The 27,521-nt window shown below is 45.7% G+C and overlaps 1 protein-coding gene across 1 annotated transcript; it reads right to left on the reverse strand.

The window, feature by feature from the left end:
• LOC136571983 (guanylate cyclase activator 2B-like) lies at window positions 1-27,216 on the reverse strand. The gene is made up of 3 exons (XM_066572606.1): window positions 27,094-27,216; window positions 7,367-7,541; window positions 1-614 (listed from the first exon to the last, which is right to left on the reverse strand). Exons 1-3 carry the CDS (start codon window positions 27,106-27,108, stop codon window positions 553-555), a joined length of 252 nt encoding a protein of 83 aa, XP_066428703.1. The 5' UTR covers window positions 27,109-27,216; the 3' UTR covers window positions 1-552.
• Window positions 27,217-27,521: the final 305 nt, after the last annotated feature.

A 27,521-nucleotide genomic window follows, 5' to 3' on the forward strand; every position in this document is an offset into this window, starting at 1 on the left:
CCTCTGGACATAATTGTGAATGCAGATGTGAATATGGTTGTGGATGAGTTTATTGATGTAGTTGTAGAAGTAGCTGAGTATATGGCTAGATACAGCTGTGGATAAGGTTGTGGCTGAGGATACAACTGTAGATATAGTTTTGGACTGTTAAAGCTGAAGAATTATGGCTAAGGATAACTGGTTGTGGAAGTGACTGAAGGTATGACTGTGGAAATAGTTGTGGATATGGTTGTGGAAAAGGTTGTGAATGTGGCTGAGGAAGGGGCTGTGGATATGGTTGTGAATCACTCTAACTTCACCCCCTACTTCCCCTATACAATCCACATGTAGCTGATGGAAGGTTCAGCTATTTGAAGCTGAACAGTGCATGGTCTACATAAATGTTCATCATTGGTCTGCGTGTTGCTTTCACCATGTGTCCGGTCAATTCCCAGGATGACAGCAGATGGCAGGAGATGGACAATTCCAGGTGAGTTGGCTTCCACATCACAGTCCAAATAAGGTCGGAGAAAGAATGCACAGAGATCTTTAAAGATGAGGTGGTAATGGCGATCACAAGCATCCAGGGCAGGCCGCGTTGGCGCAGACTTCACATTCGTCCATAGCAGCTTGTACTGAAGGAAAATACAAGTTGTGAGTTAGATCGGGATGAAGGCCTGTCTGCTACGCCCTCAACCGCCAATTTATAGAAAAAGCTTTTTGAAAACCACAGTGGGCACTGAACGTCCATGATGGTACGGAAGCTGGCAGAGCTGAGATATGCCACCTATCATTGTGGGGAACTGCTGCGGGGTGTAGTTCTGAGGAACTGCTGCGGGGTGTAGTTATGAGGGGCTGCTTCAGGGTGTAGTTATGGGAAACTGCTGCGGTTAGGGATGTTGTGAGAGGTAGTTATGAGGGGCTGCTGCAGTTAGGGATGTTGTGAGAGGTAGTTATGAGGGGCTACTGTGGGGTGTAGTTATGAGGGTCTGCTGCAGGGTGTAGTTATGAGGGGCTGCTGTGGGGTGTAGTTATGAGGGTCTGCTGTGGGGTGCAGTTATAGGGGCTGCTTTGGGGTGTAGTTATGAGGGGCTGCTGTGGGGTGTAGTTATGAGGGGCTGCTGCAGGGTGTAGTTATGAGGGGCTGCTGTGCGGTGTAGTTATAGGGGCTGCTGTGGGGTGCAGTTATGAGAGGCTGCTGTGGGGTGTAGTTATGAGGGGCTGCTGTGGGGTGTAGTTATGAGGGGCTGCTGCAGGGTGTAGTTATGAGGGGCTGCTGTGGGGTGTAGTTATGAGGGGCTGCTTTGGGGTGTAGTTATGAGGGGCTGCTGTGGGGTGTAGTTATGAGGGGCTGCTGCAGGGTGTAGTTATGAGGGGCTGCTGTGGGGTGTAGTTATGAGGGGCTGCTGTGGGGTGTAGTTATGAGGGGCTGCTGCAGGGTGTAGTTATGAGGGGCTGCTGTGAGGTGTAGTTATGAGGGGCTGCTGTGGCGTCTAGTTATGAGGGGCTGCTGCGGGGTGTAGTTATGAGGGTCTGCTGTGGGGTGTAGTTATAGGGGCTGCTGTGGGGTGTAGTTATGAGGGGCTGCTGTGGGGTGTAGTTATAAGGGGCTGCTGTGCGGTGTAGTTATGAGGGGCTGCTGCGGGGTGTAGTTATGAGGGGCTGCGGTGGGGTGTAGTTATGAGGGACTGCTGTGCGGTGTAGTTGTGAGGGGCTGCTGTGGGGTGTAGTTATGAGGGGCTGCTGTGGGGTGTAGTTATGAGGGGCTGCTGCGGGGTGTAGTTATGAGGGGCTGCTGTGGGGTGTAGTTATGAGGGGCTGCTTTGGGCTGTATTTATAGGGGCTGCTGCGGGGTGCAGTTATGAGGGGCTGCTGTGGGGTGTAGTTATGAGGGGCTGCTGTGGGGTGTAGTTATGAGGGGCTGCTGCAGGGTGTAGTTATGAGGGGCTGCTGTGGGGTGTAGTTATGAGGGGCTGCTGCAGGGTGTAGTTATGAGGGGCTGCTGTGGCGTCTAGTTATGAGGGGCTGCTGTAGGGTGTAGTTATGAGGGGCTGCTGTGGGGTGTAGTTATAGGGGCTGCTGTGGGGTGTAGTTATGAGGGGCTGCTGTGGGGTGTAGTTATGAGGGGCTGCTGTGCGGTGTAGTTATGAGGGGCTACTGCGGGGTGTAGTTATGAGGGGCTGCGGTGGGGTGTAGTTATGAGGGACTGCTGTGCGGTGTAGTTGTGAGGGGCGGCTGCGGGGTGTAGTTATGAGGGGCTGCTGTGGGGTGTAGTTATGAGGGGCTGCTGTGGGGTGTAGTTATGAGGGGCTGATTTGGGCTGTAGTTATGAGGGGCTGCTGTGGGGTGTAGTTATGAGGGGCTGCTGCGGGGTGTAGTTATGAGGGGCTGCTGTGGGGTGTAGTTATGAGGGGCTGCTGCGGGGTGTAGTTATGAGGGGCTGCGGTGGGGTGTAGTTATGAGGGGCTGCTGTGGGGTGTAGTTATGAGGGGCTGCTGTGGGGTGTAGTTATGAGGGGCTGCTGCGGGGTGTAGTTATGAGGGGCTGCTGCGGGGTGTAGTTATGAGGGGCTGCTTTGGGCTGTAGTTATGAGGGGCTGCTGTGGGGTGTAGTTATGAGGGGCTGCTGTGCGGTGTAGTTATGAGGGGCTGCTGTGGGGTGTAGTTATGAGGGGCTGCTGCGTGGTGTAGTTATGAGGGGCTGCTGCGGGGTGTAGTTATAGGGGCTGCTGTGGGGTGTAGTTATGAGGGGCTGCTGTGCGGTGTAGTTATAGGGGCTGCTGCAGGGTGTAGTTATGAGGGGCTGCTGTGTAGTGTAGTTATAGGGGCTGCTGTGGGGTGTAGTTATGAGGGGCTGCTGTGCGGTGTAGTTATGAGTGGCTGCTGTGGGGTGTAGTTATAGGGGCTGCTGTGGGGTGTAGTTATAGGGGCTGCTGTGGGGTTAGTTATGAGGGGCTGCTGTGGGGTTAGTTATGAGGGGCTGCTGCGGGGTGTAGTTATGAGGGGCTGCTGTGGGGTGTAGTTATGAGGGGCTGCTGTGCGGTGTAGTTATGAGGGGCTGCTGCGGGGTGTAGTTATGAGGGTCTGCTGTGGGGTGTAGTTATGAGGGTCTGCTGTGCGGTGTAGTTATGAGGGGCTGCTGTGCGGTGTAGTTATGAGGGTCTGCTGTGCGGTGTAGTTATGAGGGGCTGCTGTGGGGTGTAGTTATGAGGGGCTGCTGCAGGGTGTAGTTATGAGGGGCTGCTGTGGGGTTTAGTTATGAGGGGCTGCTGTGGGGTGTAGTTATGAGAGGCTGCTGTGGGGTGTAGTTATGAGGGGCTGCTGTGGGGTGTAGTTATGAGGGGCTGCTGTGGGGTGTAGTTATGAGGGGCTGCTGTGCGGTGTAGTTATAGGGGCTGCTGCAGGGTGTAGTTATGAGGGGCTGCTGTGGGGTGTAGTTATAGGGGCTGCTGTGGGGTGTAGTTATGAGGGGCTGCTGTGCGGTGTAGTTATGAGTGGCTGCTGTGGGGTGTAGTTATAGGGGCTGCTGTGGGGTGTAGTTATAGGGGCTGCGGTAGGGTGTAGTTATGAGGGGCTGCTGCGGGGTGTAGTTATGAGGGGCTGCTGTGGGGTTAGTTATGAGGGTCTGCTGTTGGGTGTAGTTATGAGGGGCTGCTGCGGGGTGTAGTTATGAGGGGCTGCTGTGGGGTGTAGTTATGAGGGGCTGCTGTGCGGTGTAGTTATGAGGGGCTGCTGTGCGGTGTAGTTATGAGGGGCTGCTGTGGGGTGCAGTTATGAGGGGCTGCTGTGCGGTGTAGTTATGAGGGGCTGCTGTGCGGTGTAGTTATGAGGGGCTGCTGTGGGGTGTAGTTATGAGGGGCTGCTGTGCGGTGTAGTTATGAGGGGCTGCTGCAGGGTGTAGTTATGAGGGGCTGCTGCAGGGTGTAGTTATGAGGGGCTGCTGCAGGGTGTAGTTATGAGGGGCTGCTTTGGGCTGTAATTATAGGGGCTGCTGAGAAGTTATGAGGGGCTCTCAGTAGAAGCAGTCAGGACCCCCACACGCCGGCAGTTCGCCCTGCTGGAGGCAGTCAGCTTTTACCGACTTCCCTCTGCGGTATATTCTGTATAAAGCCTCGGCAGCAGAGCGCCATACACATCGTGAATGACACGTGCCCCTCCCCTCAGCAGAGGCCGTTACTCTACACACCACACACACTGCGGAGCGGCCGCTACTGCTGGAGCTGCCGGCTGAGCAATGCTCTAACACTAGAGCTTGTAGCTCTCTCAGCCAATCACAGCTGACAAAGGAGATCACATGACCTGGGAGCTCCATGGGGGCGAGGTCCCTGAGACCTCTACATCTACCATACAACAGTGCAGCCGGAGCCAACTGCGCATGTCAGCAGCGGAGGCGGGAAATGTGAGGTACGTCATTACTGTATATTACAGGTGAGACTGTTATCTGATATTATGCAATGGGAAATGCGATAATATTATGTAGTGTATGAATAACTTACTGTCATGATGGAGGGGGGGGGGGGGGGGGGGCGTTATTAGATATTATAACATGAGACCTGTGATACTATTAGTATGAGGTGATTTTTCTCTTTCTCTGTCTGATATGTATGAGCGGCTGTCAGATACTATCCAGTGATACTATAAGGTAATAATACGATATATGTAAGATGTTATCAGATATTATCTAGTGATACCTGTGCTATTATGAGGAAAATTATGTCTATATGATGAGGTAAAATATCTTTTTTATTACTTCATATATGGGATGGGTGACGACGGCTATCGGATATTAGTCAGTAATACTTGTGATATAAGGAAAATTGTCTCTATTATGACGTATATGAGATGGATGATGGGGTTATTAGATATTATACAGCGATACCTGTCATATTGTGAGGTAAATTGTTTATATTATGAGGTAAATTATGTCTTTTTTTTCCCCTACATATATGAGATGGATGATGGGGTTATCAGATATTATCCGGCGATATCTGTGGTATTTTGAGTTAAAATATTGCTATATCATGAGGCAAAATTATCTATTTATTGCTGCATATTTGTAATGGATTATGGGGTTATCAGATATTATCCAACGATACCTGTTTTTTATGAGGTAAATTATCTCTTTATTACTGCATGTATGTGATGGATGATATGGGTTATCAGATATTATCCAGTGATACCTGTAATATTATGAGGTAAATTATCTCTTTATTGCTGCATGTATTTGATGGATGATACGGGTTATTAGATATTATCCAGTGATACATGCATTATTATTAGGGATCATTCATGCGGCCGTTTGCGTCTTACCGGTCTGTGTGAGCCAGCAGATACTGCGTATGGCAGCGAGCGCACTGTGATAACCTCGTATCTCACGCATGCGTTCATCTGCAGTGTGACTGGCCTTTTTTTTTATTCCCCGCTCTGTTTATATCGCGGTTGCGTTTGCATTGTCGCCCATACACAATGTATTGCATATGGACAGCTTTGCATACGCTCCCCATAGAATAGACTAGGGCTCACACGGCGCGATTCCAGGTGGGTGTTTAGACGCAAATGTGGATGGCCTTTCATTGACTCCATTCACTGTGTGCGCCGAAATCACGGTGGTGTGAATGAGTCCTTATTATGAGGGAATATCTTCTGTATATTACCGTGTAGCCGTAATAACTGTGATATTATGAGGTAAATTGTCTCTGTATTCCTGTATATTACATGTGAAGGATATACACCCGTGTGAATGAGCCCTTACTACCGTGTTTCCCCGATAGTAAGACACCCCCGATTGTAAGACGTATCGGGGGTTTCAGGGGGGTCGGCCAATGTAAGCCGTACCCCGAAAGTAAGACATATGTCTTACTTTCGGGGAAACACGTGGGTATTGCCGCCTCCCTCTCATCTAGCTGCGCGCCGCCTCCTGCCCACGTCCGCACCGTCCCCCTCTCCATACGTCGCCGCGTCTGCCACCTCCCTCTGATCTTAATGAGCGCCGCCTACTGCCCACTTCCGCGCCGCCCCCCTCCATACGTCACCGCGTCTGCCACCTTTGGCCGCCTCAGACAAGCGGGTCGGATCCGGCAGCGAGAATTCTCGCCGCGCGATCCGACCCGAGCGCCTGCAGGGACGAGCGCGTATTCACCCGCGCCTGGCGGCCCCGGCTCTTTCATGTGCCGGCTGCCGCGCAGCCGGCGCATGCGCAGACCGGAGCCGGCGGCCGGGTGAGTGTGTGCCCCGCAGAAAATTAGGACATGCCGCGGTTTGTTTGCCGCGCGAGATTTCGCGCGGCCAAACCGCGGCCGTCTGCATAGGAGTGCGTATTGTAATGCACTCCTATGCAAACTTTCAGCGGCAGAAATCCCGCGGGAAATCCCGCGGCGGGATTTCCGCTCGTGTGCCCCCCTCTCCATACGTCACCGCGCCGTCCCCTGCACTTGTCACTGCCGCCTCCTGCTTAAAATACAGTAAAGTAAGACATACCCCGAAAGTAAGACATAGTGGGGCTTTTGGGGATAAAAAGAAAGTAAGACACTGTCTTACTTTCGGGGAAACACGGTAGTAACGGACCGGACCAAAAGAAATCTGCCCCGTCATCTAGAATAGATAAAACAAGGGTCAGATTAGCGCTCCACACAGTATCTAATGAATGAAAAGTAAAGGAAATAAGCAAATATAGCGGGACTTACCCGGGACTTAGTAGGATTCCATATGAGGGCACCCCACTAGTACCTCCATGTCCCGGCAGACTTGTAATAATAGATCGATATTCCTCCACGATCCTCTTTCCCCAATCCTTCAAATCAGGAGAGCTTGCCAGGGTGCTTGGATGCCCCAATAAAACAGGGGGCCCAATGGTGAATAGCTGAGATGAAATCGAAGAAAAATACCCAGCGCTTCCGAGGAAGCGCTTCGGCTCGTGGAGCCTTTGTCAAACATTATGCTTGACAAAGGCTCCACGAGCCGAAACGCATTCCATATTTAATAAAAGAAGTTCATATAATATATGAAAGAAGAACTCTGTGGTCCATCCTCGGAAGTGCTGGGTGTTTTTCTTCGATTTCATCTCCGTCATCTAGAATGCTTTTTATTCAGGCTTTACGATTTGTCTCTTGTTTGTGGTGCAATACCTTTGAAGCGCTTGCTTTATCCGTATGGGGTAATGCAGAGATGCATTTCCCATCATACACGGTCCATCTGGGAAACATCCATTTGTGTATGTGATACGCAGCCTAATATTATCTGACTGGAATAAGATACAATCTTCCTGTCTGATCAGCTACAGTATGCTGCAAGTATAAAGGGGGCTCAGTGTGCGGTGGAGGACCTGTAACTCTTTATATAAAACTATATACTGGTATACTAAATCTTTGGTGGTTGTATATTATACATACCGAGCTTGATAAAGATGTCCGGAGCGTCATTCTCCGTACACACTGGATGAAATTCATCTGGGAGTTTTGGGTTATGACAGGCTTCACTGGCTGCAAGTTCCAGGTCCTTTCCATTTTCAAACAGAAGATCCATCAACTTCAGGACTTGATCCAACAAATAGGTGAACTTGCCGACCTGAAAACCATCATACCTTATTATCCAAACTCTGTAAAGGACCATGCTCTATGTTTAGCATCAGGGATGATTCTGTATGTTGTGTGCTATACTCTGTATAGGATCCCCATTCTTCAGTATATAACACCAGCTTGGCTTCATAGTGTCTCCTTTACCGAATACACAGTTATTAACTGTGCCTTTAACCCTTTGCAATCCAATTTTGGATTCAGGGTTTCCTAGGGGGCTTTCTCTTTCTGTCATTATACAATGGCGCCATCTGCTGGCTAGAGCCAGTACTGCGGTATGTGACATGCTGGAGAGGCCCCCTGACAACAGAGCAACCAGTAATATACAGTAAGAATACCCTGCCGGACATCTTCTGACATGGGAGCTGTACAGCCTTCAGTCAGAAAGTCTTCAGACGTCAGACAGTGGATTAAAAGGGTTAAAGGAATAACTCTGTATGATGTTCTCCTCTAGTTGTTCTGGATCTCCTCCACAGGAATTACTCTGTGACGTCCTCTTCTAGTTATCATTTATCCTGGCTATATGAATAACTCTGTATGATATTCTCTTCTAGTTATTACTCACTCCCTCTACAGGAATAGATTTCTATGATGTCCTCTTCTAGTTATCACCCATCCCTTCTATAGGAATATGGCCTCTTTCACATGAGCATTTTTACACGGCTAGTTTAGCCGCAATAAACAAATCGAGACCATCGGAAGCATTGGACTCCAGTGCATTCATTCAGATGGGCGATTATTAGCTGCGTAAAAACGTTTGGCCGGCGAAGATAGGACATCAGCAGATGAATGCGCCGGCCGTTTTTTTATAGGAGGCCAGAAAAGATAGGTTTTGCATTATCTTTTGGGCGCGACCAGCTAGCGGCTCCAATAGGCTTCTATGGAAGCTGCCAGCAAAGGGAGGAGGAGGGAGTTTAGCAGCGGCTAGCGCTGCTAAAACATGTCAGCTGGCTCTAGTTTTAGCCGCGTCTTTCTCTCGTTAATGTGTTTTTTGGGCACGATACGGCCAGCGTAAAAAACGCATCACCTGTGTGAAACAGGTCTAACTCTTTGATGTTCTACCCAATTTAATACGTATACCTACTATATGGTTAACTTGGTGTAGTGTCCTCTAGCTATTACCCATCTCGTATTAATAGAAATAACTCATATCTTCTTCTAGTTATTACGCATACAGTCTATAGGAATGTCTATATGATACCCTCCTCTAGTTATTGCACATCACTTCTATGGGAATAACTATGATGCTTTGTCTGGTTATTACGTATCTGGTCTATAGGAATAACCCAGTATAACGTACTCATCTAGTGATTACACATCCCTTCTACAGGAATAACTTGTAAGATGTTATGACATGCTCCTCTACTTATCTGATGTGTAGGAATAACTTTATATGATGTCCTCCTCTATTTTAATTCGAACCTCTCTCTCCCGCTTCCAAGACTTCTCCAGAGCAGCACCAGTCTTCTGGAACGCGCTACCCAAAACTATCCGGGCAATCCCTAACACAAAACTTCAGGCGTGCTGTAAAAACGGACCTCTTCAGAGAGGCATACCATCTCCCCTAAACGAAACCCCGCTGTACTCCGCCTGATAACGTGCTCCCTGTCCTAGTGACTGCAACCCTGCTAGCCGCCATCAACCGTCCAATGCAGTTATACCAATAGGGCTTAAGTCTGACCAGTGTCAATGGGTATGGCATCCCACACTCTCCACATAGCCATACCGTACACATTTCCAGCCCCTTTACCTTCTGTATCCCCCCATTATCTGTAGTATGTAAGCTTATTGAACCCCCTCACCCCTACTGTTTCCATCAATAAATTACTACATGAAACAGTGGTTTTGTATCTTTGTTTTTTGTATCTGCTCTTCCCTGTTTTGTAAGCAATGCTGAATATGTTGGTCCTATATAAATAAAGATTATTATTATCTAGTCTATAGGAATAACTGTGTACGATGTCCTCCTCTAATTATTACGCATCCCATATATAGAAACAACGCTGTATGATCTCGACCTCAAGCTATTACGCCATAGGCATAACTCTGTATTACGTCCTGCCCTAGTTATTAACCATCCCGCCTATAAGAATACCTCTGAATGATAACCACCTCTAGTTATTACGCATGCTGTCTATACGAATTACTGACTTTGTTTTAGTTATTACATATCTGGTCTATAGGAATAACTCTTTAATGTTCTCCTCTAGTTTTTAAGCATCCCATATACAGTATAGGAATAACTCTGTATGACCTTCAGCTCTAGTTATTACGCCTCCCTTTCATAGGCATAACTCTGTATTACATCCTTCTCTAGTCATTACGCATCTGGTTTATGGAAATAACTGTGTATGACATCCTCCTCTAGTCATTATGTCTCCCTTCCATATGTATAACTCTGTATTACGACCTGCACTAGTTAATACGCATCCCGTCAATAGGTAGAGCTCTGAGGTATGAACTCTAGTTATTAGTCATCGTCTCTATAGGAATAACTCTGTATGATGTTGTCCTGTATTTATTACGCTCGCTGTAATATATTGTTTGACTTTTGCTCAGTAATTTGTGCTCTCCCTGTTCCTGTCATTTATAATTTCTCCTGTTGGCACAGTTTCTCTGGCCTTATTAGCAATAGATTGGCTTATACTATATATTTGGTTATCTAGAACACTTGTCTCCCTCCCTGTGTATAGAATGATGTTCATAGTAAAGCTGACCTGTATCTTTACTGCTGGAGATCCAGGAAGCCAGAGGAGAAGGACACACAGCAGAAGACAGGACCTCATGGTGGACGTCATGTGAGCGCTCCGATTACAGCAACCTGTAGTATCTGCGCCACTCAGCTCTACTATCAACTTCGTTATGTGGAAAGTTACTTATAAACTGCTTAACCCCTTCTTGCCCCTGCTCAGTCATCTGTAAGGTCATTACGTGTTTCAGAGAGTTGGATGAGCCCATTTGTTAGTGATAACAAATAGATGTAATGTCACCCCACCTTCTGATAATCGTAATCTCTGATAATCACAATCCAAACAGCAGACGAAAGATAGCAAGAGTCATCCAACCGAGCCTTTCCCTACTGAGGGCATTGTGGACCCAGAGACGTTTTTCTGTCCATGTGTTATCTTTATTACATCTATGAATTTATATGTGGCAGTCATTTCATATGAAATGGTTACAAGTGCATCATGGCTGTGTTCGCCTTTATCGGTGTCACTCCCGTTATACGTGGTTTTATGTGCACATTTGTTTATACCATACAGCAATGACAGGTGAGTCTCAATTCAAATTCTTCCAGCTGTACGTCTTGCATAGCGTTAGGGCTTATTCAGACGACTGTACTTGCCTGGACGTTTTGGCGCATAAAAAAGTGGCACATAAAACGCGACCAAGCATTGGATTTTAATGGCATCGTTCAGACGAATGTGTTTTTCCCACGCAAAATATTCGCGTGAGAAAAAAAAATAAGACCCAATCGATCCTTATTTCGGCTGTATATTTTATACGGTCTTGTCCTATCTTTTGCTCTGTTATGCAGCAAGTTCCCATACCCTGCGTACAAGACTAGGAAAAGAAGGCAGCTCACCCTATTCAGGCATTTAATTGCCATTCTCATCCACAGGAATGGTCAAAACCAATCATTCGGCTGGCACGGGCATATCAGCCTGCTTCTCGCTCTCTCCTCCCTTCATTTTATTTTATGCAAATATATAATCCTTACTCACAAACGTATTATGCATACATGTGAATGGCTTTAAATACGCAACTTCTGTCGAGCGTATCAAAATGAATCCATGGGATTATACGTGGCGAACATATACACGCATATGGCCGTGTGAAGGAACCCTAAGGGCGTATTTTACATCAGTATTTTGTAAGCCAAAACGAGGAGTGGGTCCAATATACGCAAGACATGCAAATCTATCCATTCTACTTTTCTCTGCACTCCTTGTTTTTTGCTCACAAAATACTGATGACAAATACGGTCATCTGAATAATCCCTCAGCTATAGAATTCCATTGTGGTATGCAGACCGGCATTTCTGGCATGAAAAAAACTCAGCCTGCCCTATTTTGTTCCATAGTATGGACCGCAGTAGCTCATTGATTTCAATAGAAATGCGTAAATACGCATTTAATACAGTGAGGCCTCAGGATCCAATGGGTTCCTATAGAAGCGTTCATAGACGCGGAATTTGAAGCGCACAACAACGCGCACCTAAAAGAGATAGGACATAGGTGCACGTTTTGTAGGAGTTTCCATTGACTCCGATGGGAGCAGGAGTTAATGGAAACTCCTAGGCTGACAGTAGCTTCCCCGGTGCTTACAGCAGGACATTTAAAAGGTGCTTCTGGTCAGAAGCACCTTTTTAATGTCCTGCTGTTAATCCCTTAGTCCCCGCTGTACTAAGGAGACTCCTGGAGGGTTCCGTTAATCCCTGCAGGGATTTCCCTCATCACTGAACACTGTGACAGCACTGTCACAGTGTACAGTGATGAGGTGACTGCAGCGGGGATGAAAGAATTCCCTGCCTTCTGTGGCAGAGGACCCCAATGCTATCCCATTGCTTTCAATGAGGCCAGCACTGCTGCCACCCTATTGAACGCAATGGGATGAGGGCAACCCTCGCAGCAATTATTTTTCGGTGTGTGTGTGTGTGGGGGGGGGGGGGGGGGGGAGCTTGAAATATAAGCCTTACCCCGAAAATCATCCCTGGCTGTAGAAAAAAAAAATGTAACTCACCTAGAAGCACTGTCCATCTCTTCTCCCCATCCCCAGCAGTCTTCTTCTGTATTCTGGTGGCCGGGGATGGAAAAATCCACGCCTCCGTAAAGCGCTGCCTTTGATTGGCTGAGCGCTGTGACCATTTAGAGGCAGCGCTCAGCCATTCATTGACTGATGGGGACGGGTAGAAGAGACCGGACAGCGCTTCTAGGTGAGTTAAAGGGGTTGTCTCACGCCGAAACTGTTTTTTTTTTTATTCAATAGGCCCCCCGTTCAGCGCGAGACAAACCTGATGCATGTGATAAAAAAAAAAAAATGTGTAGTACTTACCCGAATCCCCGCGCTGCGGCGACTTCTTCCTTCTTCTTACTTACCTTAGTAAGATGGCTGCCGGGATCTTCACTGTGCAGTCCGTTGCCGATTCCAGCCTCCTGATTGGCTGGAATCGGCACACGTGACGGGGCGGAGCTACGAGGAGCCGCTCTCCGGCACGAGCGGCCCCATTCAGAAGACAGAAGACCGCACAGCGCAAGCGCGTCTAAAATCGCCAGAAGAGGCGATTTTAGACGGATCCATGGAGACGAGGACGCCAGCAACGGAGCAGGTAAGTGAATAACTTCTGTATGGCTCATAATTAATGCACAATGTACATTACAAAGTGCATTAATATGGCCATACAGAAGTGTATACCCCCACATGCTTTCATGAGACAACCCCTTTAACTTTTTTCTTCAGCTAGGGATGATTTTCGGGGTAGGGCTTATATTTTAAATCCCCTTCCCCCGAAAATAATTGCTGCAGGGGTTACCTCTATCCCATTGCTTTCAATGGGGCGGCAGCAATGAAAGCAAAGAGATAGCATTAGGGTCCCCTGCCTTAGCAGGAAATACACGGTTTTGGTCTCTGATTACGTTACGTATTCATGGACCAAATCTGCATGTGTTCATGTGAATGAGCCCTAAAGCTGGTGTCACACGGGACTGAAATCTCTCGGAATGTCTGCAGCGGGACTGCACGGAATTACGCAAGATTTCCGCAGCAGAAAGGCTGCTTTAAAACCCGTGCCCATTCTGCGGGGTTTGCAGCAGCCCTTCAGCCTGTATTCTGCTACAGAAATCTCTCCCCATAGAGAGAAGAGAGTTTGCGGTGCCAAAATTGACATGTTGCGGATTTGGCTTCTGCGCCACATATCAGTTTCCACGCGGACTGTCCTCAGCGTGTAACTGAGATTTTTGCAAATCTCGTCCACTTTGCTACTTAGTTTCAGTGTTAAAAATGTATGCGGAATTTCCATGCAGAGGGTCCACACAGAAATTCCGCAGCATTTCCGCCCCGTGTGGACCCAGCCTATGGGAACGGGTCTGCGTTGCAGTACTACTGTGAAGGAATCGTAGCAGTTTGGTAGGGCTGCAGCCTCTTCACTCTTTAAGTATCAAACTAGAGACACGCTTAGCATTTATGTACTTGACCTATTGTGGTTGTGGTATTTTTTGCCAGTCTTTGTAATTACAGCAAAAGAATAGTGTTTTTTACAAAACTATTGCAGCTTTAGCAGATTTCTTTGTGATCTGTGCGTAGCAGTCACTGTGGCCCCATTGACTTCAATGACTGCAATGATCTTTGCAATGATCTTTGGTCGCATGACCCTTGCCACAGCCAAAGTTGTAGCGTGGCCCTAGCCTAATTCTGTAAAAATCGACAATTACCTACAGCTTCACGGGTTAACAAAATATCTCTGTGTGGGAACCTGACAGATAATCACAGTTGTCCTCCATGTGCAGCATGTGAGGTGACGGCCTACAAAGACCTTGAGTCACTTGTGATCAGGTAAAAATAGCCACTGTAACTTCCTGAGGGTGGACAAGAAAGTGACGGTAATGATTGCTGCAGAGTCCTCTGCTTATTTCTGGCCTGCATGAAGGTCAGGGAGAAGTTCACACTCAATTATCTGATTACATTTTGTGGTTGGCGGCTAGACTCGTGAGTGGCTCAGGTTTCACTCTCATCTTTTCTATTTCTTTATATGCTCCGGACACTAAAGCTGACCATACAAATCAGATGTATACACAATCTAATGTGTATGGAGGAGGCCTGCCAATTCTACCCTGAGGGCAGATGTTTGGGAAGAAAAGGCCTTTGGATTTCAATATGTCCCATCCTTTTGTTCACATGGAGATAAGCCTACACATTAGCTGCCTGGCAGTTTACTCCATATTCAGAACACATACCAGCATTGCCAAGCCCAGCCTGCATGTGTATGAGGGTATCAGGAGATATACTTGTATATCATACCCTTATCTCAGCTTAAGAAGCAAGACATGAATTCTGAGCAGTGTGCCTTTATGTTGTCGGATAACTGGGAAGTAAATCCATTTCTGATTAGGGACTTTAAAGGGGTTTTCTGGTGTTAAAAGGGGCATCGCCTTCTCAGCAAGTTATCCCCTATTTTCCAGCTCAGTCCTAAATTTTGACTGTGGTGTTTTATTGATGTGAATGGGACTGCTAGAGCCAACAGTTCCCATTGAAGTAAATGGAGTGGTGGTGCGCATTCATAGCCACCGCTTTCAAAATTAAGAAACGTACTGGGTGGAGATATCTCTGGATCGGTGCTGGTCCCAGTTATGCCCTATACTGTAGATAGGGGATTGCACGAAAAAAATGTGAATATTCCATTAAATTGATGACTTATACTTAGGAGAAGTCATCAGTATCAGATAACTGAGGCTCTGACATCCAGCACCCGTACCAATCAAATGTTTGAAGGGGCCACAGTCTTTACGCGAGCACTGCAGACACTTCATTGCATGCCAGGCACAGCACTGTGCATTTCAAATTAGTTGTATCTGGTATAGCAGCTCAATCTCACCCACTTGAATAGGACTAAGCTGTAGAGAGGCCATGTGACCAAAGAGCATGACATCATAGGTCCAGGACGCTGCCACTTCAAACAGCTGATTGGCAAGAGCGCTGGGAGTGGGCCACACACCGATCTGATATTGATGACCTTTCCTGGTGGTCCATTTACGCAGGATGATTACTGTTAAGAATTGTTCAAATTCCTGTAGTTTTTCTCGGAAATTTGAACGAATAAATGCATGCAATGACTGAACAACTGAACGATATTTGTTCAGTCATACTGTTTCTGCATGCAGAAAACTGAATGATGCGCCGTTCAGTGTTAACAGCAGTCGTTCATTTTTGAACGACTGTCTTGCTTACTGTGAATGGAGGCGGCGGGTGGGGGGAACCGGCCTGCCCCGCCTCCATACCAGCGTCACACTTAGCAATGCCAGCAATACTCACTCCGGTGTAACAGCGCAGGAGCGAGCATCACTGGGACGGGCTTGCCGGACATAGTTTGCCCGAAAGCTTGTCCCATGTAAATTGAACATAAAGATAGATAATCAATATAAGTGTTATGTCATTCACACTCACGAACTGACGAATCTCCAGCAGAACTTGAAAACAGTGGACATAACTAAGAAACAGACATAAATCAAGACTAACAAATGCTCAAAAACTCACCTGCATATGTGCACACTTAGTCAGATGGAATAACTATAGGATGTATGAAGTATTAGTTCAAATTTTGGTCAAGATACTTAAGCCCGCGAGCCCACTTCAAGGGTCCTCGCTGTCTCGTGGGTCCTTACTCTAACGAGACAACTTTCACATGGTACCTGCCTGCATGCGAGGCCATCGTTCCGACAGGGACGGCCCTACACTGGAACCTAGGTACATAGCTAATCCTAGATGACAAACGTAACACAGCAGGGCTGAACGCAGTTCACACCAACACGCCAGGCATTTGCATACAACACAGAACACCATGCACCCTGGACAGTACTATTAACACCACACGTCTGGCACATGCACAGACATGTAGGAACATGACACTGTTCACACAGAACAAACTGAACAAACAGAGCAAAGCCTCTAGCAGAGGAGCTGGTATATACAACAGACCTGGGGGATTGGTTGGCTGGAGAAATTCCCACCCAGCCAGCTTAATCAACCCGTACCTGTGGGGCTAGGCTGCTGATAACCCATGTAGTACAACAGATCTCATCAGCACACCCTAACAGTACCTCTTTTTCATTTTCTATAATTGTGTTTCAGTCGTACACTAAAATACATTTTTAATTGTGACCTTTTTCATTGCTGTTATTTTCATATAGGAGTTGTGTAGTTTGGGGAGTTTGGGGACAGGGCTGCAACTGTGGCTTCTTTGTCGTGTTCTTTGTTTTTATTTATTTCTTTTATGTCAATTTATTTTATATGATTTTTTTTTCTATTGATGTGCTTTATTATTTGTGATATGTACTTGGATGATAATTCTATGCATCTCTGAGACAGGAATAAAAGGAAGGGTTTTTAGTAGAGATTAGCGAGCGAACTCGGATAAGCACTACTCGCTCGAGTAATTGGCTTTATCCGAGTATCGCTGTGCTCGGGTCTAAAGATTCGGGTGCCGCTGCGGCTGACAGGGGAGTCGCAGCGGGGAGCAGGGGGGAGCGGGCGGGAGAGAAGGAGAGAAAGATCTCCCCTCCGTTCCTCCCCGCTCTCCCCTGCAGCTCCCCGCTCCGTGCCGGCACCCGAATCTTTAGCCCCGAGCACAGCGATACTCGGATAAAGCCAATTACTCGAGCGAGTAGTGCTTATCCGAGTACGCTCGCTCATCTCTAGTTTTTAGTAATTTAATATTAACATGATTTTTTTTATTGCTGATTTCAGAAACAGTCTCCTGACTGGCATTGTTTAAAACTCAGCAGCTGCCTGGCAATCAGTGATCATGCGAACTGGAGCAGTAAGTGGCATTGGCAATCTTTGATCTCTGTACATGGTGCTTAATTCAGTAGTTAGTAAGGTAGTAATGGTAATGTACTAACAGCCGACTCCCATTGTGACATAGTATTTTCCACCAAAGAATTCAAATATGCATTGCGGAAAATAAAAGAAGTGACATCGCACTTCTTGTCACTGTTCATGTGTTAAATGTGCATCGGGAATTCTGCACATGAATTTGTCCATTGAAAAAGGTTAAATGCACGTGTGGATCCTCGGACATGCATTTGCAAAGCTGCGGCAGAAATCTGCAACTCAGCTAAGGATTTCTGCCACACATTTTGGCCGCAAATCCACATGGAAACATTTGTGTTGGATTCTGCCGTCTGAATAGATTCTGAAGATCTGTTTGCACAGCAGATTTTGATACTAATTCCGTGTCCAATCTGCACTCCATTCATTTGATTGGGAATTCGCCTCACTGTCCTCACAACATGTATTTGAAATCTGCAGCATGAAAAAAGAAGTCACATGTCACTTCTTGGTGCAGATCCACATTGGAAATTCTGCACCCCGGTTTTTCCCATTCCCAAAGGCTAAATCCGTGTGTGGATCCATAGTAAAGTGCTTTGCTGTGGATTTCTGCCATTGTGTTGGAGGCGGAATCCTCACAGAAGTATTCATGTTAGTACAGATAGAACTGACAGAGCTAATAGGACCATAAGTAGCATAATAAAAACAAATTACAACAACCATATAAACCGTATGACAATGATTGCAAGAAGTCTGATCAGTAAAGTGTGTGAGCTTGAAGCGAGAATGTCTGAAGAAAACTACAATATAGTAGGCATAACGAAAACATGGCTTGATGAAGAATGCGACTGGGCGGTGAATTTACAGGGCTACAATCTCTTCAGAAGAGACCATGGAAACCGGAAAGGGGGAGGAGTATGTCTTTATGGTAAATAATAATAATAATAATCTTTATTTGTATAGCGCCAACTTATTCCGCAATCCTACTTAATGCTGAGACTACGAGAAGATACAGGTGTAGGAGATGAACATACGTAATCTTTATGGGTAGAAATGCAGGGAGGAAAGACAAATAAAATTCTGATAGGGGTTTTATAGGCAACATAAATAACGGAAGAAACTGAAAACTTATTACTAACACAAATAGAAGAGGTGTCAAACCGAAATAAAGTAGTTATTATGTGGGACTTTAATTATCCAGATATAATATGGAAAGGTGAAACCTGCAAAACTCACAAGGGTGATAAATTCTTGAGAATAATTAGAGATAACTACCTTACCCAACTTGTGTGGGAGCCAACTAGAGGGAGGGCCATTCTGGACTTATTATTAACTAATAGACCGGACAAATCATGGGGGTGCAGGTTGAGGGACACTTGGGAAATACTGACCACAATATAGTTAATTTCCATTTGTCATTGAATAGGGAAGCCTTATCAGGGAGCGACAAAATAACTAAACTTTAGCAAAGCAAAATTTGATCAGCTCAGAATTCCTCTCGGCAACATTAAATCGGACAGTGTCCTCAAAAATAACAGTACAGGTGACAAATGGGAGAAGTTTAAAAATATCCTAAATACCTCATGTGAGCAGTTCATACCCTACAAAAATTAAAGAACTACGAATAAGAGGAAACCAATGTGGCTCAACACGACTGTAAGGAAGATAGTAAGTGAAAAAAAGAAAGCATTTAAATTACTAAAACAAGAATGCAGTGAAGAAGCACTGAAAGCATGTAAGGAAAAGATAAAAACTGCCAAGGAGGAGGCAAAGAGACTGATTGCCAAAGAGAGCAAAAATAACCTTAAGCTATTTTTCAATTATATAAACGGTAAAAAGATTTGCACTGAAAGCACTGGCCCTTTATAACAAATAGTGCAGGAGAAAGCATAGAAGATGATGGGGGAAGGCGAATCTATTAAATAGTTTTTTCTCAAGTATATTCAGGAGAGAAAAAGAAATGTCACACGAGATGCAAGGAGATAAAATGAACCCCCACTATATATCACCTGCCTAACGCAGGAGACAGCTAAAAAAGATTAAAATCGACAAATCGGCACAACAGCTCAGGTGGAATACACACAAGGGTTCCAAGGCAACTAAGTGACGTGATAGACCGCTATTTCTTAAGACCGGGGTTGTATCACTGGATTGGCGCATTGCCAATGTGGTTACACTATACAAAAAGGGGTCAAGAAGAGAGCCTGGTAACTACAGGCCGGTAAGTCTCACTTCAATAATTGGAAAAATATTCAAGGGGTTTCTAGGAAATGCCTTCCTGGAATACCTTAAGGAAAACAATGGTATAACTCCTCATCAGCACGGGTTCATGAGGGGTCGATCATGTCAGACCAACTTGATAAGCTTCTACAACAAAATAAGTTCTAGGCTGGACCTGGGAGAGTCTATTGATCTTGTATATCTGGATTTTTCTAAGCTTTTATCACGCACGCCGCATAATAGGTTAATATGTAAAATGAGACAGCTCAGTCTAAGTGAAAACGTGTGCAGCTGGGTAAAGAACTGGCTCAGAAATAGAAAGCAGAGGGTGGTCATTAATGGTTCAAAATCTGATACCCAGCCATGGAGGAGTTATGCCTATACGCTGGTCCCAAGGATAAATGGGGAGGGTAAGGGAAAGACCAGGCGACTTGCCCTGTAAAAACTTTGCCTTGGAAACTCTATAAAGAGATCTCAAGTGATTCAGATATGGTATTCGATGGTAGGCCCCCAGGCCAAAGGATTCTCTAAGTGCTATTAGGGAAGAGCAAGGTCTTTGTACAAGTAGTCAGGGTTTTCCTCATGACGCAAGTGGGGGAAACCCCTTGGGAAGCCCAGCTGCTGATGCACCTCATAATGAAAAAAAAGGACTGCGCTGTACCAAAGCTCACATAATCGCAACATGGAATGTGCGTGGCATGCGTCTGGGGAAATTGGACATTGTGAAATGTGAATTTACAAGATTTAACATTGATATTCTTGGGAATTGCACTGGACAGGTAATGGATATTTTAAGTCCGATGACTTCACGTTGCACTATGCCAGACATGAGGAAATCAAGAGGAATGGAGCAGCCTTTATTACAAACAGGGTGTTGTTGCGCCTTGAACCATTTTTTTTTCTCACTCCCATTTTATTACAAACAAGCAGATAATACGTGCATACGTGTTAAGCCAGTGAACATCTCAATCTTATAGGTCTATGCCCCAACAACTGATGCTGATGAGGAAACCATTGAAGATTTTTATGCCAACGTCCAGAAAACTCTAAACGAAGTACCAAAGAAGGACATCCTTTACATTATGGGCAACTTCAATTCTAAAGTTGGCAGCCAGCCAGAAGCAACCATCACAGGAAGATTTGGGCTTGTAGATAGAAATGAAGCCGGTAATCACCTGGTACAGTTCTGCCAAGAAAATCGGCTGAGGATAGCAAACACATGATTTATGCAACCCAAACACTGACTGTCCATGTGGACATCTCCCAATGGCCTCCATCGAAATCAGATTGATTACATCCTGTGTAATCATCGTTGGCGAAGTTCAGCCATTGCAATAAAAACCTTTTCTGGTGCCGACTGCAGCACTGATCATGAACTCCTTGCAGCTAAGATCAAGATTAAATTGCATAACGTTTAAAAAGGCGCTGCATTGAGAAAATTCGACACTTCTAAAATCCCCCAATCATACACTGGAGGTAGCAAACCAATTCACACTGCTTGACACAACAGAAAAGCATTCAGAGAAACTATGGCGTGATATACAGTCCACAGTTATGGAAAAAGCAAGGAAGCATCTCACATATAAGAAGCAGGAAAAACTACGCTATTAGTTGTCCGAACAAACCCTCAGAATAGCTGATAAAAAGAGAGCAGCAAAGGCAGCCGGCAACTAAGACGAAATTTGGCAACTAAATGCCGATTTTCAGCGAGCGGCAAGGAAAGACAAGGAAATGGACTGGAATGAGTGTTGCAAACAACTCGAAGTAGAAGCCATAAAAGGCCGTATGCGAGGCCTATTCTCAGAGCTCAAGATGGCCCGAAAACCTTCATGGCACACAACAGCACAATCAAAGGCAAAAAATTGGAAGGAACTGAATGACCAACAGAATATCAAGGGTTGGTGGAGGAAATACTCAGATGAACTATATGACTGCAACCACATACCTGGACCATTGTATGACGTAGAGCCTGTGGACTTGGAGCCTCCATTATGGAGTCAGAAGTGGTTATGGCAATGAAACAACTAGCCTCAAATAAAGCACCAGGCATAGATAACATAGCGGCAGAGCTACTGCTGCCAGTACTAGTGAAAACAATCCCAGCGTTGTGTCAGGCAGTATGGCCATCCACACAATGGCCACAGGACTGGAAAAGATCTGTCTTCATCCCTCTGTCCCAATGAAGTTGCCGATTTATTTGTCTGTTTTATGTGGGTGTTGGTGATTGGTTTATTAAGAGGGTACTTTTCACTATTTATACATCAGCTGTATGCGTTTTCCTGTATTGCTTGATAAAGACTGTGGCAAGCAGTCGAAACGTTGCGGCAGAAAATGCAAAGAATGGATTGAATAAATAAGAATTATGCTAGTAAGCCTGCATGGAATAAGTGTATAATTACACCTCCCACCTCTGTTTATGTGAGGTTTGTGTGTGGCAGGCCTACAATAGACTTTTCCTTTGCCAAAGAAGTGCGACTCCCAGAATTGCTCCAACTACCGAACAATAGTCCTCATTCCGCATGCAAGCAAGATCCTTCTCAAAATTATACAGGAAAGACTGAGATCAGTAGTTGAAGCGACGCTCCATGATACGCAGGCAGGATTCCGGCGAGGACGCGGTACCCGCGACCATACTGCAAACCTGCAATGGATCATGGAAGAAGCTCGAGAATATCAAAAGAATATCTACATGTGCTTCATCGACTACATCAAGGCCTTTGACTGCGTTGACCATGACAAGCTATGGCAAGCCCTACAAGAGCTGAGCATATCGGCACATCTAATCAACTGATAAAATCACTTTATACCAAACAAGAAGCCACTATGAGAACACAGTATGAGGACACAGATTGGTTTGGGATTGACAAAGGCATCCGACAGGCCTGCATCCTCTCATCCTTCTTGTTTAACCTATATGCGGAAGTCATCATGTGTAAAATGGACCTAGATATATTGAAACCAGGGTGAAAATAGGTGGAAGAAACATCAACAAGCTCCGTTATGCAGATGAGACAACTCTGTTTGCAGAAACAGAAGCTGGTCTGAAGTAGCTGATATGTAAGATTAAAACTGAAAGTGAAAAAAATGGGTTTCTACCTGGACTTAAGGCCGCCTGCAGACGAGCGGGCGAGAATTCTCGCCGCGGGACCCGACCCGAGAGCCTGCAGGGACGAGCGCGTACTCACCCGCGCCTGGCGGCCCCGGCTCTTTCATGTGCCGGCTGCCGTGCAGCCGGCGCATGCGCAGACCAGAGCCGGCGGCCGGGTGAGTGCGTCCCCCGCACAAAAATAGGACATGCCGCGGTTTGTTTGCCGCGCGAGATTTCGCGCGGCCAAACTGCGGCCGTCTGCATAGGAGTGCGTATTGTAATGCACTCCTATGCAACCTTTCAGTGGCGGAAATCCCGCGGGAAATACCGCCGCGGGATTTCCGCCCGTGTGCAGGCGGCCTTAAGAAGACTAAAATTATGACATCTGCAAAAATGGACAAATTTAAATCATAATCGACAATGAAGTCATAGAATGCCAGAGATAAAATGTAGAATAGCATTGGTGCAAAGCGCAATGCAAAACGTGGACAAAATCTGGAAAAGTGGGGATATAGGCATAGTAACTAAACGCAGGATAGTGCAAACCACCGTTTTTCCCAGAGCAATGTATGGATGGGAAAGCTGGAGTGTCAAAAAAGCTGATAGAAGGAGGATTGATGCGTTTGAGCTGTGGTGCTGGTGAAAGCTGCTGTGTATAACCTGGACGGCGAGAGTAACAAACAGAGAAGTCCTGAATCGTAGAAGACCAGATATATCACTGGAGGGCAAGAAGACCGGGCTCAGGCTCACAGAGACAAGATTACCAGACTCAGGCTCACAGATTTTGGCCATGTAATGCTGGCAGAGTCGCTAGAAAAATCTGTAATGCTTGGCCAGATCAGTGGCAAAATAAGACCTGGTCAGCAAAGGACATGATGGCTGATACTATCAAAGCTGATACTGGCATGGATATCACACAACTGAAAGAAGCAAAACCAAAAAACATAGAGGGAGCTCGCCTTTAGGGTCTCTCAGGGTCAAGAACGACTAAACGGCTTACAACAACAACACTCTAATTGGGCCACTGTCACTAGTGGAGTGCTACAGGGTTCAGTAATTAGTCTCTATTCTGTTCAATATATTTATCAATGACCTGATAGAGGGACTGCATAGTAAAGTATCGATATATGCAGATGATACTAAATAATTAACGGAGGACAATGTATGGCTGCAAATGGACCTAGATAAACTGGGGTCTTGGGCAGAAAAATGGCAAATGAAGTTAAAACATCGATAAATGTAAGGTTATGCACATGGGCAGGAGAAACGGGTATCACCAATATACACTAAATAAATAGGGTACAGCTAGGGAAAAGACCTGGTGGTACTAGTTGACTGTAGACTCAGTTGGAGCAACCAATGCCAGTCAGCCGCTGTGAAGGCACCCCAAAAAGTTTTGGGGTGCATTAAAAGAGGTATAGGAGTGAGGGATAAAAGCATTATTCTTGTACTAAATAAGGCCCTTTAATGCATGCATATTGACAGCGTTTCATACACATTCCATTCAAGGGTTGCATATGACACACGGAGAAATAGAGCATGCTGTGATTTATTTCACCTGTGTAGTGATACACAGTGTCCACAGGCCAATGTGAATGGAAGAATGAAAGTTCATTGACTTTTATTGCCTCCATTCACCAGGTGTTACACACGGGATATACGCGTGCGTAATACGCAGCGACAATATGCTGTGTGAATTAGCCCCAAGGTTGCATTTGCGTATGCGATTTTCATTTACGATTTCTGTATGTTGCGAGATGCATGTGTGATTTTTCTCTTGCAGCATGCCCTATTTTTTGCAATTCTGTTCAAGAATAACCCATTATTCCTTATGAGAGAAGAAAAGCATTGAACTCTCATGTAAATGCAATCTAATGCAAGTGTGATGCAATTCATTTTATTGCTTCTGAAGGCAATAATGGGGTTTTTTTTGCAAAATGCATTTCACTTGCATTAAAAATCGTGGATCTGCAAGTGCAATATCAGTTTGAGTTTTTCAGACCGATATTGCACTTGCTCCTATAAATGCACCTGTTTTGCCGCATGGAGTGAGGCCTCTTTCACACGAGCGACAGAGATTTTCTCGTGGGCAAAGTTATGCGATTTTGGGGTTGGTCTTATTTTCCCCCAAAATAGGACCTACCCCAAACCTAAGACCTACCTTAATTTTTCTGTATTTTCTGGGGGGCTTGCAATATAAGCCTAACCCAAAAAATAACCCCTAGCTGCATTACCTAAAAAAAAAAACACAGTACATTACCTAACAGGCACAGTCCGGGTCCTCCCACTGGTCTCCTTCTCTCCAGAACACTTGCTTGCAGTCCTCAGTACATCGCTTCCTGGTTATGGAGTTCATATATCCCACCTCTTTGAAGCATTGGCTCTGATTGGTTCTCGAGCGCCGTGGCTCAGCCAATCAATGCAGCGCATGATGAACCAATCACAGCCATGGGATTGATTTATCAAGCGCTGCATTGATTAGCTGAGCCACGGCGCTCGGAAAACAAACAGAGCCATCGCTTCCTGGACCGGGGTTTATGAACCCCGTAACTAGGAGGCGATGGGCTGAGGACTGTAAGCAAATGTGCCGGAGTGAAGCAGACCAGCGGGAGGACCTGGACCGCGCCTGTTATTTTGGGGTAGGGCTTATATTTCAAAACTCACCCCCCTTCCCTCCTGAAAATACCGAAAAATTAGGTTAGAGCATTCTATTGTTAAAGTCGCATCGCATGAAAGCTACTCTTTCGTGCAGTGCAATGCAACACAAACAAATGCTCCAGGGGGAATAGGGGCTACAAAAAAATCGCAATGTTTTAGAGAAAACATTGCAAATGTGGAGGAACCCATTGGAAAGCATGAGCTCGACATACATGCGATTTGTAACACTGTCGTATCGCGAGAAAATCGTGCGATTTTTGTCGGCTGTGTGAAAGTGGCCTAAGACTTAGGTTTGGATACGGCTGTAATGAGAGTAAGACATTATATTATGGAAGATTTAGCAATAATAGTTTATTCAAAATAAAGGGATAATGGAGCATAGTGAATAGTTGTCCTTCTTTTGCAAATTATTCATATACAAAGGATAAACTTACATCACAGCACTATGTATATACAATGGGCAAAGATGGCAACTTACATCACATCATTATCTATCTTACATTACATCACTAGGAAGCAGCAATATTTGACTTTTATAACAACTGTCGGGAAGCTTGTTTCAACGGCGCCAAGACAGAGAAATCTTTTCCAGGAAATTAGATCGGCAGGTAGGGCATCCCCAGACTTGTCATAAAGAGCTTTTGTCTTCGCTTTGAGAGGATACAAGCTTTATACTATACTAACACATATGCCTACGTATTTATTTCTTAATCCTTGTGACAGAAACTAACTGGCGTATACACTGTCACAAGGCAGAAAGCAAAACTCATGGCCACAGCTGTGTCCTGTTACACAACCAAAAATGCTAAACCTACACAGTAAACATGATGTCTTCATTTTGGCTCTCTGCTCGGGAAAAAAGGTTATTTCAAAGTTTATAAATGGCTGCAAGAGACAAAAATGGAGTCTAAATATAGTATAAGACATAGGGTGAGGCACACAAGTATGTTCAGGGTTTACTGCGTGTGCTGGGTGTGCAAGAGGTGTGCAAGGTTAGAGCAGAAGTTGGGTGCTGCATGTAAGCATGTGCTACAAGTGGAGCCCTGGAATACCTTCTACAACCTGAATGTGTGAACCGCGAGAAGGTCCCTGAAGCACCCCGCCTAGAGGAAGTGTGCCCTGATTGAAGGACTTAAATTAATGTACAATAGCTAATGTGCTGAGCCAGAGAGAGGGATGTGCATTGTACAGATTCTGAGTGAGAACCAGTTGAAGATGTGTTGAGAGTACACGGAGTTGTGCAAGGCCCGCGAGGTAAGTAAAGAGACTGACTATACATAGAGACTATCAATAATCTGTGACTATAAGTATACAGTGACGGTGAGGTATCCCGCATGGGAGGTGAAGTCGAGAGTATACCATAAGCATTGGAAAAAATTATTACTAATTTACCAAGAGACTGTGCGAGTACAAAGTAGTAAGAAACTGTATTAGTCCCTATAAAGGCCATTAAGCCAATGTTACCAAGAATCCAGAATCTACGTAGAAATGTTTACCAAAGAATTTGCAACTATTACAACGTTCTTAAACTGTGAACCAAGTTAAAGTGACCATACCGCTGACTCAGCCGCCAAGTCAAGACAGTTATATTGCAACGTGTGCTTTGTCTTTAATCCGCTCCTGCATCCGGACAACACCTCCAAAAAGATTACAATTTTGGCTACGCAAGGCGTTCCCTGTGCATGTTTAATATATGGCAAATGCTATTCCACTGATATTGAAATAAGCTTACACAATGGGAAGACGAAGCTGTCATCTCCCTTCTCAAAGTTATGCATTCCAGTAGAGGTTTAGCCGTGCTCAGGTCACGCCAAAAACCTATCATCAAATGGATTTTCCATTTAGCCTTTGGCAGAGAAGTTCAATGTTGAGTGCACTTAATAAAGTAATAAAATGTTTTACACATTATAAACCTGTCCCTTATGTCTCCTCCTCTGATAAGAGAGATAAGAGATAAGTGAATGGCAACTGCCAGAGCTTTGGGTGGATGAATTGTGAGTCACGGAGGTTACAGTTTTTCATAGTGAATCCTCACCTTCTGTCCCTTCATACAATGGTGATCTTGCCAGGCTTAGGAAATCAACTTCCTTCTGTTGGGTCCTTGGATAAAAAATTTGCACCTGGTAGAATCAGTAAATCAGTATTTCAACGGACTTTAGGGCTTATTCAGCAAGGGGAGGAGGCGGGCCTGGCCCGAAGCTAGTGAACTAAGCTCCCGCTCCATCTCCGCCCTCTCCCCACCCCTCGCCACTGCTTGCAATGGGAGGGGCGCGACAGAGGCGGAGCTAAGTTCCCATTGTAAACATGGGCGGATAGGGGGTGGGAGCTTAGTGCACTAGCTCCTGGCCAGGCTTGCCTCCTCCCTTGCAGAGAGGGACAGCATATATCATACAGGCGTGAAAACCCGGCCGATATACGCCTGTCTGAATAAGCCCTTTATACAAGCTAAGGCCTCCCTCACAC

Source organism: Eleutherodactylus coqui, chromosome 6 (assembly GCF_035609145.1).
Source record: "Eleutherodactylus coqui strain aEleCoq1 chromosome 6, aEleCoq1.hap1, whole genome shotgun sequence".
In the NCBI taxonomy this organism is placed as follows: domain Eukaryota; kingdom Metazoa; phylum Chordata; class Amphibia; order Anura; family Eleutherodactylidae; genus Eleutherodactylus; species Eleutherodactylus coqui.

Coding starts and splice junctions, on each gene's coding strand:
- LOC136571983 (XM_066572606.1), bottom strand. Junction 615..7,366: donor GGACATCTTTATCAAGCTCG/GTATGTATAATA, acceptor ATTTTCCTTCAG/TACAAGCTGCTATGGACGAA.